This window comes from Scyliorhinus canicula, chromosome 5 (assembly GCF_902713615.1).
Source record: "Scyliorhinus canicula chromosome 5, sScyCan1.1, whole genome shotgun sequence".
Lineage (NCBI taxonomy): Eukaryota > Metazoa > Chordata > Chondrichthyes > Carcharhiniformes > Scyliorhinidae > Scyliorhinus > Scyliorhinus canicula.
Genome location: NC_052150.1, coordinates 131,234,414 through 131,250,276, shown reverse-complemented (window position 1 = coordinate 131,250,276; position 15,863 = coordinate 131,234,414). Strand labels below are relative to the sequence as shown.

General features: G+C 47.9%; 1 protein-coding gene across 2 annotated transcripts in view; it reads left to right on the top strand.

The window, feature by feature from the left end:
* The window catches only part of epb41l4b (erythrocyte membrane protein band 4.1 like 4B), a 506,687-nt gene that overhangs the window by 412,234 nt on the left and 78,590 nt on the right, over positions 1-15,863 (top strand). For both annotated transcript variants that reach the window (XM_038797675.1, XM_038797674.1), the window contains exon 19: positions 11,372-11,439. In XM_038797675.1, the coding sequence (XP_038653603.1) occupies positions 11,372-11,439 (68 nt within the window). The remainder of the gene's footprint in view (positions 1-11,371; positions 11,440-15,863) is intronic.

Sequence of the window (15,863 nt, the reverse complement as noted above, 5' to 3'; positions counted from 1 at the left end):
AAATACTGAGGGAATTTTGGAACATTGAAAGAGGGAAAAAATTCTGAGTCTGCATCCAGAAGTCAACGGGGCTTGGAAGATGGTTTTGAAACTTTGGCAGGTTAAACTCTGGTAGTATTGAGAGGTGGCTATCATTGTCTGTACCTGGCATTTTTGTGGTTAAATGCCCAGAAGAATAATGAACAGCCTTTGACCTCTTTGAGACCAATAGGCTCCATGCTTCCCATTTAGAGCATTTGTTGTGTTATTACAGAGTTTGCCATCTTTTAGATTCTTTCATAAACATCAAGCTGAATTTCATGGGGTGCCCAGGCATGTGCTGGATGGAAACAGCAGCAGATGTGGAACCCACTTCGACCCAACATTCCGTAAGAAACACAATATCTGGTGGACCACTTAAGGCCCAGCGTGGAATGCGCCTGTTGGCCGGGTCGAGGATGTGGGGTGGGGTGAAGGAGCGACGGGTGTGGAGGCAAGAGGATGTCGGGCGCCGGGTTCAGTGGTATATTCCAGGAACTTAGTAACTTCAATTCAACTTCCAGTGGGAAATCAGATAGGTCCTACAACATTGATACTAATTGGGTGTTACTACAAAGCAAAAACTGAAAATACTGGACAATCTCAGCAGGTCTGACAGCATCTGTGGAGAGAGAAGGGAGCTAACATTTCAAGGCTGGGTGACTCTTTGCCAAAGCTGGAGAGAACTGGAAATAGGGTCTGATTATACTGTTGTGGGGGTGGAGTGCTGGGGCTGGTTAGAGAGCCAGCAATAGGGCCCTCTCGGGCCTAAGAAGTGTTAATGCTGTGGCAAGATTTTCCAGCCATTCCCGCTGGTGGGCTCTTCTGGTCCTGCTGACATCACCCCCACCCCCCCCCCCCCCCCCCCCCGTGGGTTCCCTGGCAGCGAAGAGTGCAAACAACGGAAAACCCCATTGACAGCAGTGGGACTGGAAGATCCAGTCTGATCCAGCTGATGGCAGGCCGACTCCACCATACATGTTGTGGGGGCGTAGAAAATCCCACCCTGCAGCTTTTCATCTAAGAACTGATCCTGACTAAAACCTTCACGAATTCAAATTGTATACAGCAGGTCTGAAATATGCCTCTAAAATCTACAGGTGCTGCCCAGCATCTGCCAATGATCCAACTAAACTATGTGGCAGCAGTGAGGAAACTGTAGGTGGGAGGAGGGGAAAGGAGTTGGGGAAGGGACGCCCTCCAGCTACTTATGTCAGTGCAGAAAGAAAAATAAACAATTAAACAGTTCTCCAACACCAAGATATCCCACAGTGCCTGACCGCTTTTTGAAGTGTGGCCACTGATATAGTGTGGAAAGTGTGCCCGTCAGTCAATTTGCACACAGCAAGCTCCCATAGACAGCAATATTGGATCATTAGCAACCATCTGAGAGGGTATTCGTGGTGGTCTCGGATTAACATCTCAGCTGAACACTGGCAGCACAGAGAGTGCTGCACCCTTTGCGCTGGGACTGTAACCCATGTGTTCAACTCTCTGGAATGGGACTAATGAACTGCAGAGAGCAGAATGCTCCAACGTGGTGGACACCCATGGCATCAAGGGCGCATCAGGTCTACCTGCCACAGCTCTGGACTGACCAGCTGAGGTGACGCAGCTAGAACTAGTTGCCGTTGTACGGGAGCGAAGTGAGTGGATGGTGTGCTGGAGATTGCAAATAGAACATAGAACATAGAACAGTACAGCACAGAACAGGCCCTTCGGCCCTCGATGTTGTGCCGAGCAATGATCACCCTACTTAAACCCACGTAACCCGTATACCCGTAACGCAACAATCCCCCCATTAACCTTACACTACGGGCAATTTAGCATGGCCAATCCACCTAACCCGCACATCTTTGGACTGTTTGGACAAATGAAGTGTGATTTTTCCCTTTTGTCTGGGAATCTGTTTTAAAAATGTTTTAATTCTGCAGGAGTTTAGTCATATTCTACATTGACTGCTGGGTCAGTTGCACATCCCCAATGGCAAACCTCATGCGGTGTCTGTATGCTGGGTCATAATGAAGGCCGAGGTCATGGGAGTCTGACATTCAGAGAGCCCCTGCCCTCAACAGCAGATTCTCCCAATGTAATCACAGTGGCAAAATGCCAAATGGCCATGGATTGCAAGGCCCATATTCAGTCAGTGTTCCCCATGGTTTGTACAAACTGATCGATTTTGTTAGAACTTTGGCACAGATTTGTAGTGAACCAGTTTAGAAAGGAAATCTGCCAAAACTTAGAAATATGACAGCAGCAAAACCGCAAATAAATTGGAAACGCTTGTGCTCCGAAAACCTTTAATCCTACCCTTGGATGACAAATTGATTTTTTTTAAAGCCGTAATGCCTACCTGCCCCTTTTACCCATGCAATGAGTGCCACATTGTATGGGAACTGAAAAGCTCCGTCAATAGACTCTTTAACAGCGTGGATTGGCGCTTTAATTGTCGGTGGGTGCAGCTCTGACTGCCGCACGCGCGGCTGAGCGCAGTATTGCAGAGTGCACATTAACACGGAGGCGGACACCCGGCCTGGCCATCTCACACCTGTTCGGCTCCAGTGTGCACCTGATGGGGCGCCGTGAAATTGTGGCCAGCGGTTTTGACAAACAAAAGTTGCCTCATAAAATGCGCAAAAGTAATTGTTTCTGCAGTTTCCACGTTCTTCAATTTAAATAATTTTCTCTTGTAAAATGGTGCAGTTGGCTATCACAGGAACAACATGGTGATTAAAACATCCCCCTGCTATGTTTTAATCATTTGGAAAGACTATGTCCTTTAGTGTCTTTCAACTGGAAAAAGTACCTTCTCAGTAAACAGTCTTTTTGTTTCCTGTCAAGAAAGAAGCCAAGCTGCTTTAATTGCAAGTGCTCATAATAGAAAAGGAGCAGCTAGTTGTTAGTACTTTTAACTCATCACCTGTCTTAAATAACAGCTTTCAGAATTCAATCTCCAGGTTGTCCCAGCCTTTTGAAAAAAGCGAAGAAACTGTCAAATCCACAGAGGATGAGCTTCACGCCCTTCTGCATCAACTCTTTCTGACACGCAGATGTTAAGAAACGGCACTTTCCCTCACTGCATAGTTGGAAGTTATGTCCAAATCTCTCCTGTAAACAAATGTAGCACCAATTTTGCTGTCATTCTGCTTACAGATGTTCACAGACTTTTAGGGGACTTTTCTGCAGTACCTTAGAGTAAATAGTGATCCATTTCAGCGCTACACCTTCTAAAAGGGATTTGGGACTCGTGTACAGGACAAGTTGCAGCATGCCTCTTTGATCAATCAGATTGAAGAATCTGGAAGTGCATGTGAGCGCATTGAATGAAGTATAACATTATATACAAAAAGCAAAAAAAAAGATAATATTTTTTTCAGAAATCTCCAACAATAATTAAAATTGGAAAGAATGAGACTCCACACTTATAAAAGTAAATTAACTGTGTTAGAGTAAGTGTTTGCTAGTAATTAAGATTTACCAAACTGTTAAAAACTAATTTTAGTTTGAATGAGCAATGTATAACTTTTTCTGACAAATACAGTAATTTGCCGCTTTTCAGGTGTTTGAATTTTTTTAATGGGATGTGGACGTCGTTGACTAGGCCAGCATGTATTGTCCATCCCTAATTGCACTTGAGAAGGTGGCGGTGAGCTGCAATCCCTACGGTGTAAGTACACCCATGTGGAGGGAGTTCCAGGATTTTGACCCAGCACAGTGAAGCAAAGGCGACATAGTTACAAGTCAGGATGATAAGTGACTTGGAGGGGAACTTCCAAGAGGCGGTTTTCCAAGGGGAGATGTGTCTGCTCCCCTTATCCTACTGGATGGTAGCAGTCGGATTCGAAACGTTTTACCAAAGGAGCCAGTTCCTGCACTGCATCTTGTGGATAGTAAACGCTGCTGCTACAGTGCATCAGTAGTGGAGGGAGCGAATGTTTGTGGAAAGGGTGCCAATCAGGCAAGACTGCTTTGTCCGGGACAGTGGCGACCTTGTTGAATGTTGGTGGAATTGCACTCATCGAGACATTTGGTATTTGATTGTCAAATCTCTCAACAAGGTATCAGTATAGCTCAGATTGTTGAGGGACAGGACAAATTGACAGTAGCTTCCTGATTTTTGTTTTTAACTGCACATGTGTGGACACCAGAAGTTGTTGAAATTTTCAAAAGGCAGTCGATAAGGTGCCACAGAAAAGGATGTTAGATGATTGAAGGTGAAAAATGTAACCCCACTATTTAAAAAAGGAGGGATAGAAAAAAGGAGCCAATTAAATAGCGGGAAAGGTCAAAATTGAGATTTGCGCCGGGCTCAAATCAGTTTGCTATCTAACTTGCCCGCTCCCAATGGCGATTTCTCGATCATGCCAAATATGGCAAGCATATCATTAACCCTCATTTGCATTCATTTCCAACTCATTAGCGAGATTGAAGTTGAATGCAATGGCCCCCTGGGAATTAACCGACTCCCCAGCGAGAAATCATGCGGGCGTCGTTTCCTATTCCTTTTAAACAATGTAAAGCTGGGGCAATGGTTGCTGAAGAACTGAGGAGGTGTGTAGTATTACGGGCCAGGGTTTAGAGAACCCCAAAGTATATCATGGAGTTACCTGACCCATAACTTTGAATAGATTGTGGTATAAGGAGCACATGGGCCTACTCTGCAGTTGTGATGCAACAAAGATCTACAGTACTATTAAATTAAAACAATGTTTATTTATGAAACCAGTTAACACTTAATAAACCCACAGGAAACATATTAACAACTATCAACACCAATAAATTCCCCAAAGAATACAGCACACTATAAGTAACTGTTAATATTTCCTTGCAACATCCATAAGACAAAAAAGAACCCTTTTTACAGAAAGACATCAGGTTTAACTTCTCTACTGAGGGCAGTTACCACTTTGAAATCACCAAATGAACATTCTTTAGCTTTCAGAGATTCATACACATTTTGCTGTGACTTCAGCTTCTCCAAATCTAAAACGAAACTGAACACACCGTGCAGCAGACAGCCCAAAGCGAAAGTAAAAGCAGACAGGCAGTCCAGCTCCACCCAAACACTGACATCACTGATAAGCACCCATTTCTTAAAGGTACATCCATTACAGCTGTTTTATAAACACCCATTTCTTAAAGATACTCTAACATGACACCTCCCCCAAGAAAAAAACCCATCGACTTCAAGATAGTTTCATTTTTCACCTTTTCACTTTCCTTTAAGAAATATGGACAATGAATATATGTTTTTTTTAAACAAAACAGAACACGCAAACATTTAATAATAACATAGTCCATTTTTGTTCTTCTTCCTCCAACTGGAATCCTTCTCGATTGACAGTCTCTTTGGACAGAAGGTCTCTGCATGATCCATCCATTTCTCTATGCCTCAGCTTTTCTCTTTAAAGTCAGATACATTAGTTCAGTCTGATCACAGAGTCCTTTGTAATTCTCCAACACAGGAGCATTGGTTATCACAGCTTTCAGGCAGTCAAATACCTGTTGAAACTCCGCTGTCCACTGAAATTTCCGACGCTTCTTCGGCAAGTCTGTGAGTGAAGCAACCACACTACAAACATTTGGCACAGACTTTTTTTTCTTCTTTTTTTTAATAAATTTAGATTACCCAATTATTTTTTCCAATTAAGGGGCAATTTAGCGTGGCCAATCCACCTACTCTGCACATTTTTTTGGGTTGTGGGGGCGAAACCCACGCAGACACGGGGAGAATGTGCAAACTCCACACGGACAGTGACCCAGAGCCGGGATCGAACCTGGGACCTCAGCGGCGTGAGGCGGTTGTGCTAACCACTAGGGACGACAACAATGCGGATATTATGACGGATGAGGACCTAGAGCTTGCGGCACTGCTGTCTCCCACACCATCCACCATCCCAGAGACACTCATCTCGGTTGGTGAATTAAGTGATGAGGCTCCTGGGTCACGGTCTGGTGTGCACCACACAGCTGAGCAGGTACAGCAGGTGGAGGTCGGAGCAACCGAGGGGCTGGACGGTCAGATGGCAGCCCAGGCCCAGCATTCAGCTGGCTCCCAGACGTTTCCCAGGTTCCTGGATTTACTCGACCCACCCGCACAGCTGATGCATTTTAAAACCCAGGGACACAATGACGGGATGAGGGCTGTCTTCCAGCAGCTGCAGACGCAGTTAGAGGAGGCAAACCGTGTCCAGGAGCAGGGGGTGGTGCCGCTCATGGCAGCCACCCAGGTCGACACCGCACGGGTGGCATCCATAGTCGAGGCAATGGATGAAATGGTTTCAGCCATGGGTCAGGTTCTGCAAGGCGTTGGGCTTAATGTGCACGCGTCATCCATGGCCCTGGAGAGGGTTGCCCTCTCACAGGCAGCAATGCGCCAGAGCCAACATGACCAGCGCGCTACGGGCCCTGGCCGAGTCTCAGCAGGTCATGGCCCAGTCCCAGCACGCCATGGCACAGTCCCAGCAGTCAGTTGCGGAGAGCATCAATCGCCTGACGCACGTGCTGGATGGCGTCACGCACTCACAGGTTGAGGTCGCACAGTCCCTGGCGGAAATGTCTCACTCCCTGGACTCCGTCTCAGCGAACCTTCGGACCCTGGTCGATACTGTTGCAGGCCTCCAGGATTGGCAGCGCCAGGTGTCGGTGGGGTGACGGGGCACCTCCCCGCTCGCAACTCCGTCCCACAGTGAGGCCCGGGGGCCACCGGGCTCCCCGAGGGAGGAGGAGGTTCTGGGGCCCGTCCCATTAACTCCATCACGGGACGTCCCTGAACGCTCGGCCTCTCCCCGTCCCATCCCTGGTGCATCAGGTGGGCAGCGGGCAGAGCAGGGTGGCACCACATCATCCGAAATGCCCACGGAGCAGCCTGGCCCATCAAGGCCGGGCCGCCCCAGGAAACGAGTGCTGACGGGGAGACATGTCGCGGGGCGTGATTCTCAGCAGTCTGCCTCCACTCCTGCTGTATCATCTGGGGATTCACTTAGACGTAGTGGTAGGGCCCGTAAGGCAACGAAGAGGGACACATAGTAAGTTGGCACGGGTGAAGGGCACAGATTAGTTGTAGGGGCTAGGGCATCTGTAGATAATGTTAACCATTAAACTCACTGTTGCACCTAACATGTAATACCGTGTGATTTTTCCGTTGCCACAGGGATCGTGATGGTGACCGAGTGTCGCTGGGGTTGACGAGCGGTGAAACTTCAGTGCCGGGTGTGCAGTCCCTCCCCCCCCCCACCCCCCCCCCCCCCCCCACCTCCTCCCATAGCTACCCCACGCGGCACGTGATGGAGTTACCCTGACGAACGCTGTGACCACCGAGATGGATGGTTCAGCTAGTGCCATGAGTCAGACTTTGTCTAACGATTCTGAGCTCACAGCTCATCGCAGAACGGGCTGTCATCATTCAACATGGCACTGATCACACCCGCTGACACAGCCATCAATGTCGTGCCATACCGTCTGGCCGCAGTGGTAAGGGTGATTTCCAACTGGGGCAGTGTACGCAGAGCGGGGGGCGGGGGGGGGGGGGGGGGGGGCGTTGTGTGCTGACCTTCTGCGCGACTGGCGATGCTGGTGGTAGTGTTGGTGTTCAGCGGTGCCGTCGCGTGCGGTGAATCTTGCCACCAACACGTCGCATGCCCGCTGTCCTCGCCGTGCCGTCGTGCCGCCTCCTGGACATTACCAGCACCCGGGTCGTGTCTGCGTGCTGCGCCCGACACACCACCAACCTCCTCCTCCACCTCCTCCTCCTCCTCCTCCGTGTTGGCACCACTGCCAGTGGCTTCGCCCTCCGCCTCCTCCACCAGGGCATCTTCCCTCTGCATTGCGATGTTGTGCAGCGCACAGCAGACCACGATAATGCGAGCGACCCTCTCAGGCTGGTACTGCAGGGCCCCTCCGGAGCGGTCCAGGCACCTGAATCGCATTTTCAGGAGACCAAAGCAGCGCTCCACCACATCCCTGGTTGCTGCATGGGCCTCATTGTAAAGGGTCTCCGCGTTGGTCTGAGGCCTCTGTATGGGCATCATCAGCCAAGACCTCAGTGGATATTCCCTGTCGCCCAGCAACCAGCCCCTCAGCCGGGGGGGGGCTGTCCCTCAAACAGGGCAGGGATGAAAGACTGCGCATGAATGTAGGCATCATGCACACTTCCAGGGAACCTAGCGCACACGTGCATGATCTTCATATGGGGGTCGCATACCACCTGGATATTCATGGAGTATGTCCCCCTTCTGTTTGTGAACACTTCCCTGTTGCCTGCAGGTGGGCGCATGGGGACGTGAACACAATCAATGACCCCCTGGACCATTGGTATCCCGGCCACATTGGCAAATCCACGAACTTGTGATTCTTGATTTGCTCTGTCCTCGGGAAAGTTGATGTAGCGGTCGGCAATGGCATACAGGGCGTCGGTCACATCCCGGATGCACCTGTGCACCGATGCCTGCGAGATCCCGGATAGGTCCCCGCTCAGAGACTGGAAGGAGCTGGATGCATAAAAATTAAGTGCCACCGTCACCTTGACGGCAACCTGGATCGCGTGTCCTCCTCCCGTTCCATGCGGGGCGAGGTGCGCCATGAGGTGACAGATATGTGTCACCGTCTCTCTGCTCAACCGGGGTCTCCTCCTGCAGGTGATGTCCGGCATTGTCTGGAATGAGATCCGGGCACGGTACACCCTCGGTCGTCGCCTCTGGCGCCCTGGCTCCACCATCAAATGTCTCCTCCTCCTCCCCCCCCCCATGCTGCTCGACGACGGGCCACTTCGCGGCCATTCCCTCTGCTCCTGCAGCTGGCTCTGCATCCACTGTGGGATGTGGCTGTGGACGCTGCTGGATCTCCAACTGCGGTGCAGCGGCCCCAACCACTGCGCTGAACATAGCTGTTCGGTTTGAATACATTTTGCTCACCTACAGAAGGGTGGTGGGGGGGCAGAGAAACGACATGTTAGACGGAGGTTATTCGACACCTCGGCAGCCGCCTGCCACGGGATACCTGTGTGTCCCGGTGGCCTGATCGCGCTGCTGACATGCGGCCAGCCTAACCCCTGGTCACTTTCTGCGTCCAACGGGCAGTTCACTACGTCCTCCGCACTGGTGCATCATTGGGCTGTGGCCATAAGCCACAGGGCAACCAGCGGCCGTGTCCTCGCGACCATCCTGCCATGTTGCACCCGGGGGTGGACGACCCACTCCACTCACTCCCTCTCCCCCCTCCCTCTTTCCCCCCTCCCCTCCCCTCTCACTTCTTACTCTCTTCCCCCTCCCTCTTCCCCCTCCCCTCCCACTTCTCCCTCTCTCCCCCTCTTTCCCCCCCTCCCACTTCTCCCTCTCTCCCCCTCTTCCCCCCCCACTTCTCCCTCTCTCCCCCCCCCACTTCTCCCTCTCCCCCCCCCCACTAGCCGCTGCATTCTCGAGGATGCCTTCCCCAGTTTGCCGAGACTCCGGGATGGTCTGCTCACCTCCTCACTCCTTTTAAAAGCAGGTGTGGACGGCGACGGCATGACCTGGCGTCACGACGTCGGGACTTCGGCCCATCCGGTCCGGAGAATAGCGGGGGTGCCGGAGAATCGCCATTTTGGCTGCATCGGGCGATTCTCCGGGTTTTTGCGCGCGAAACCCGATGACATAAATTTGGCCGGTTGGGAGAATAGCGGGAGCGCGTCGGACCAGCGTCACGTGAAAATCTGGCGCGGCATACTATTCTCCCAACCAGCGTGACAGCGGAGAATCGCGCCCCATGTCTTTGTTACTTCTAGATTTCACTATTCCAAAACACACTTTGAAGTCTGCCCACATTCTTCTCCTTCATAAACCTGAAGTCATCCAAAACTCTGCTGAATGTGTCCTTACTTGCACCATGTCCCATTGATCCATCATCCCTGTGCTTGCTGCTCTACACGGTCTCCTCGTTAAGAAATACCTTGATTTTAAAATTATCATCCTTGTTTTCAAATCCATCCATGGCCTAGCCCCTCCCTGTCCCTGTAATGTCCTCAAGTGCAGCAACCCTCCATGATATCTATGCTCATCTAAGTTTGATCTCTTGAGAATCCGGACTTGGATTGCTCCACCACCGGTGTGAGTGCCATCAACTGCCTTGTTCCTAAGCTCTGGAAATCCCTTCCCAAACCTCTGTTCTTCTCTACCTCTCACCCTTCCCTTAAAACTCTCCCAAAACCTACTTCTTTGTCACCTGAGGAGGTTCAATGTCAGATTTTGCTTATAATACTCCTGTGAAATGCCTTGAGAATTTTCTAATGTTAATGTGCTCTATAATTACTACTTGTTCTGGTTTCAGTCAGATATGCAAAACCTGTATGACTAGAAATGGTGGTGCTAGCACTGGTCCCACATATTGTAAATGTACCTGAGGTAAACAACTGAAATGACAATGGAGAAACCACGGCCCAGGGAGTTAAGTCATTTTCTGTCGAATTTGTGTTTACTGCTCCAGTTTGGCAGCCATTTATAATTTTGTCATTCCTGATTTTGAAGACCATATGGCTGTGGTTGATTTGTGAGTGCATGATTGATGTGTGAAGAATATGTCACAGTAACATTTTCCAGCTGAAAACCTTGAAATAACTGCAGTTGTTTTATTTGTAGTTGGGCTACTTGCCTATGTGAAATGTGTCAGAAAACATCAATGCTAAGTTTATACTGCTTCTGCTTTATCATAACTCTTTTTTTCTAGCAACCGTGATTGCCAATGAAGATCTGTGCAGATCAGTGGTGCAATAATTGTATTATTGCCCCTGGAAGGGTTGTGTAGGGATTACTGAATGCTGACAAAGCTTGAAAAGGTAATCAGGAGCAACTCCTGAGGTGCTTCTCTGCACCTCTCATACTGCACTGTTCCTTCAGGTGATAATACATTAGGTACATGAAGTATAAGATAACTGTTATTTCCTTTATAGTTCAAATCATTTTGCCTGGATCTGGAAAGCTCTTTTACAGTCAGTACAGACATGATGGGCCAAATCGCCACCTCCTTAGTCCAAAACCTCAATGACTTGAACCAAAGTCATAATTTCATGAAAATTCAAAACTTCAAAAATAATGAATTGGGTTATTTTTACAGCAGTGTGATTCATACATCTACATCCCAGAATATAAATAAGTATTGGGTGTGTAATGAGATTGTACATTTGTATATGTGCACAATGGTGCAGGTTAGTGCCATCGTGCTTTCCATTGGTCCTCCATTGACCCAGATAGGCTAATTATTCCAGAGACACTGAATGTGTCAATCGTATTTCAGAAGGAATACAGATATTGCCAATTTGTGGCTGCCAAATTAAATATTCAGTATGTGTTACTGTTTCTAATTGCTGTTTTTCCTTTGACAGTTTAAGAAAGAGGAGCCAGTACTGAGCAGCCACAGTAAATCCTCAGGCACGCAAGTGGATGGTGTAAGGTCAGTCAAAACCTTTCATAATATTTTTGTGTGTCTGCTCAGATCGTCCCATGGGAAAAGGTTCATCAAAATGGAGAGCAGCCCAGCCAGAATTTGGACTTGTTTCTGCCTAGTATTTCAAGGAATGTCACCTTTAGTTGGAGAATATCTATTGTTTGAGGCCGCATTTTCTTGTAATTTTTTCCAAATGTTTTACAACCGACCTAACCAAAGAAATATACCTCTTTACAGAGTGCTTATTCCAACAAGTCTGAAAAAAATTACCTCCTTCCCATCTGTCTCAGTAATGAGATGGCTAATACACGAAGTGTCACAAATGTTGGCTACCTGAGCCTTGTAGTGTTGGGAATCTAGGCCGAAGACCTGATGTACTCAACTCATAGGCCAGAATTTTATGTTCTCCCAATGGTGGGTTTTTAGGTGGGAATGGGAGCGTGAAATTGAAGAGACAGGATTCTCTCCAGGTTCTCGCCCGCCCTGACCGCACGATGATTTTACGATGGGGCAGGCAAAGCATTGGACAGGAAGCTCACTCGTATCCCAATTGAGGCCCAATAATTGGCCACTTATGTGCCAATTCCCGCCCAGTCTCAATTTTTAAGCGGGTGAGGGAAGGCCATAAATGAACAGAGTTAGATCCTGGGTGGAAGGTGTGGGGGGGGGGGGGGGGGGGGGGGGTCAGGGGTGGGGGGGGGGGGGGGGGGTGGGGTGGGCAGTGGGCGGTGGGGGGGGGGGGGGTCAGGGGTGGGGGGGGGGTGGGGTGGGCAGTGGGCGGTGGGGGGAAGGCCTACATTTAAAGCCCTCTTCTGGTTGTGTATTCACGTGTTTTAGTGTTTCCTCACAAGCAGCCTTTTAGCTGAACAGGGACACTTTAAGGGAACAATTGCGTGATGGATGACATCTTCACCATTTGCGTGGGCAAGTGGTCAGTCTAACATCGCAGCCTGTAGTGTTAACATCTTCTAAATAAAGCTCTACATTTTGGCTGAACCTCTAAGGCCTGCAGACTCGATCTTGAATCCACTGCCTAAAAACTGACGATGAGGTAGGTGAACAGCATTTGTAGCACCCAAAGAAATAATAAAGCACTGAAATCATTGATACTTGAAAGCTGGCGACCGGAAAGCCAAACAATAGTTACAGCACTAGAGGAACCAAAAAAATCACCAAAAATTTCAAAGGAAACAACCGGAGAGAAAAGCCCACCACATGTTCCTCCCGAAACAAACTCGGTTGCCATGAATAGCAAGTGCCCTGCAACATCAAATTTAGAGCTGGGGGTGTTGCAAAACACAAAGGAAAACAGGCTGGGCTTGGGCTGTGAATTGTTTTGGAGAGAAAGGAAGCAGGGCTGTGCTTAAAAATGCATGGCACATTATGCAGCCCAGGACCTTCCACAGAGAAAAATGGAGTTTTGGTGTCGCGGGACCATTTGATGAGAATGCAGAGCGATGGAGCGTACAGAATGATTGGACTATTTTGTTCAAGCTAACAAGATAGCCGCAGATATAAAAGTCCCAACATTCCTGAGCATATTGAGGGTGTGTGTGTGGTGGTTGGGGGGAATATTTAACCTCCTTAGGAATCTGGTACAGCTGGAAAAGCCAGGCACAAGAACATAGAAGAAATAGTGGACATTTTGCAGGACCACTATTTACTAAAACCTTTAGTTATCACAAAAAGGTTTAGGTTTCATAAGCGTAACCAAGCAAAAGATGAATCAAGTACACAGTTTGCAGCTACCCTGAAAAGACTGACGAACACTACGAATTTGGGGATGTGTTAAATTATACCATCTGAGATAGATTCGTCTGTGGTTTGAGGAGCGAAGCTATTCAAAAGCAGTTGCTAATCGAAAACAACCTTACCTTAAATAAAGTTTTGGAAGTTGCTATGTCATGGAGTTAGCAACCCAAAGAAGCTCAACAGTTGAATTCAAGTACACGAATTCACAAGATTTCAGCTGAAACTCGAACACAGTCACAGATTCGCACTTGCCAGAAGTGTGCAAAAACCAGGCACTCAGCAGCAGATTGTTGCCGCAAAGACATTGTGTGCAGAAATTATGGTGGAAAGAGCCTCACTGCACACACTTTTTGGAAAAAGAAATTGTCTTCAGGCAAAAGTTGCAGAAAACAACAGCCGAATCAAACAAATGGCAAGCTGAGTCAAGGAAAAGGTCCACGTGGTACAAAAAGGACGTGAGAAGGAACTCGATTCGTAGTCCAAAGACGAACTGTCATTAAATGAACCAGCTATTGCTGGTGTAACAAACTTGTACTGCGTCACTCCATTACTGGGCGTCAGCCAGAGAAGATAGAGGTGGTCTCGCGAGTGCCAGAGACTATTTATCAAGAAAGGCTCCAACATATTGCTCTGCAATCCTCAAAGGTAGTGTTGAAAACCTACACTAGCGAAATGGTTCCATTGAGGGGCCATATTGATGTAATAGTGCAATTAAATGGTCAGATGGAAGATTTGTCCTTGCAAATAGTCAAAGGAAATTATCTGGCACTACAGGGATGAACTTGGCTGTAAATGATGAGATCAAATAAGGCCAAGGTGAATCTCATGACAGATTCCAAATCAGGCCTACCCAAAATCGTGAAGAAACATGCCATTGTGTTCAACAGTGAGCTGGGAAGCAGGAAGGCTATCTCGGTAAAGCTGAAGATCAAGGAGGAAAGTCAGGCGAGGTGCTTAAAGGTTAAATTAGTGACTGATGCAATCAGACCTAAAGTGGAGGCAGAATTAGAATGGCTGATCAGAACGGAAGTCCTTGAGAAGCCAGGGGGCGATGTATGTGAGATGTCCCACATCGGGTAGAATGTGCTGCGGTTTCCTCCCACAGTCCAAAGATGTGAAGGTTAGGTGGATTGGCTCTGCTAAATTGCCCCTTAGTATCCAAAAATGGTTAGGTCGGGTTACTGGGTTATGGGGATAGGATGGAGGCATGGGCTTGTGTAGAGTGCTCTTTCCCAGGGCCAGGGCAGACTCCATGGGCCGAATGGCCTCCTTCTGCACTGTAGATTCTATGATTAACTGGAGTGATTGGGCTATGCCAATTGTACCCGTGATGAAAAAGATGGATCTGTACACATTTGTGGTGACTTTAAAGTAATTATTAATCCTGTACTATTTGCAGAGTAGTACCCCCTACCCCTGTTTGATTTTCCCTCAGTTGGAGGCCAACACTTCAGTGAAATCGACCTCAGTCAAGCATATCTTCCAATGAACGTGGATCAGGATTCACAACAGTTGTTGATGATCTTTTCACACAAAGTCTTATTTCAATACAAAAAATTATCAGTTGCCATCAATTCAGGGCCAACGTTGTTCCAGCAAGCTATGGACCAAATCTTAAGTGGATTTGATGGAGTCAAGTGTTTCTTAGATGATATCTCCGTTACTGGGAAGAATGAAGAAGCATATCGCCGCAACGTAGATGCCACACTCCAGAGATTAGAAGATTATGGATTAAGAGTCCAAAAAAACAAATGTGACTTTTTCTAATCTTCAATTGAACACCTGGGTCATGCCACTGGCACCAAGGGGTTGCATAAATTGCCTTTGAAAGGCAAAGCCATTACCGAGACACCCATATCTCAAAATGTCAAGCAACTTCAATATTTCTTAGGCTCACTAAATTACTATGGAAGGTTTTTCCCTAATCTAGTGACTATTCTAAAATCCTTGCAGAATCAACTGTGTCAAAATACAAAGTGGAAATGGGGGGATTAATGTGAGAGAGCTTACATTCAAGCCAAAGGGGCACTACTCAAGTTAGAAGTCCTGACACGCCTTGAGTCAGATTTATCCATGAAACTGGCATATGACGCATCACTTTATGGGGTTGGAGTGGTGGTTTCCTACATAATGCCCACAGGTGTGAAGAAGCTAACAGCCTTTGCGTTGAGGACCTTGATTAAAGTCAAAAGCAACTATGCACAGATAGAGAAAGAAGCCCGAGGAATCATCTTTGGAATAAAACGGTTCTACCAACTCTTGTATGGGAGAAATGTCACTTTATCGATGGACCATCGTCCACTGACAACAATACTTGGACCTCATGTTGAGATTCCATCACTGGCAGCGAGCAGAATGCACCGGTGGGAATTTCTCTTGCCAGCACACGTGCGTAAGTATCATCAGTCAAATCTTCATGGCAATGCAGATGGACTCCCCGACTACCCTTATCAAATAGTTCATCAATAAGCAGTTTGTGTGGAAACATTTTCTACTTTGATCAAGTAGATAACACTCCTGTAACTGCAGGACAGGTAAAAAAGCATACCAGAAGTGATCTAGTACTGTCAGAGGTTGTGGATATTGTGCTTCGAGACAAGATTTCAGGAGCAAACCCTGAGTTAAAGCCATATTCCACTTGAAGACAAGAGTTATCCGTATAGGCAAGTTGTGTCCTC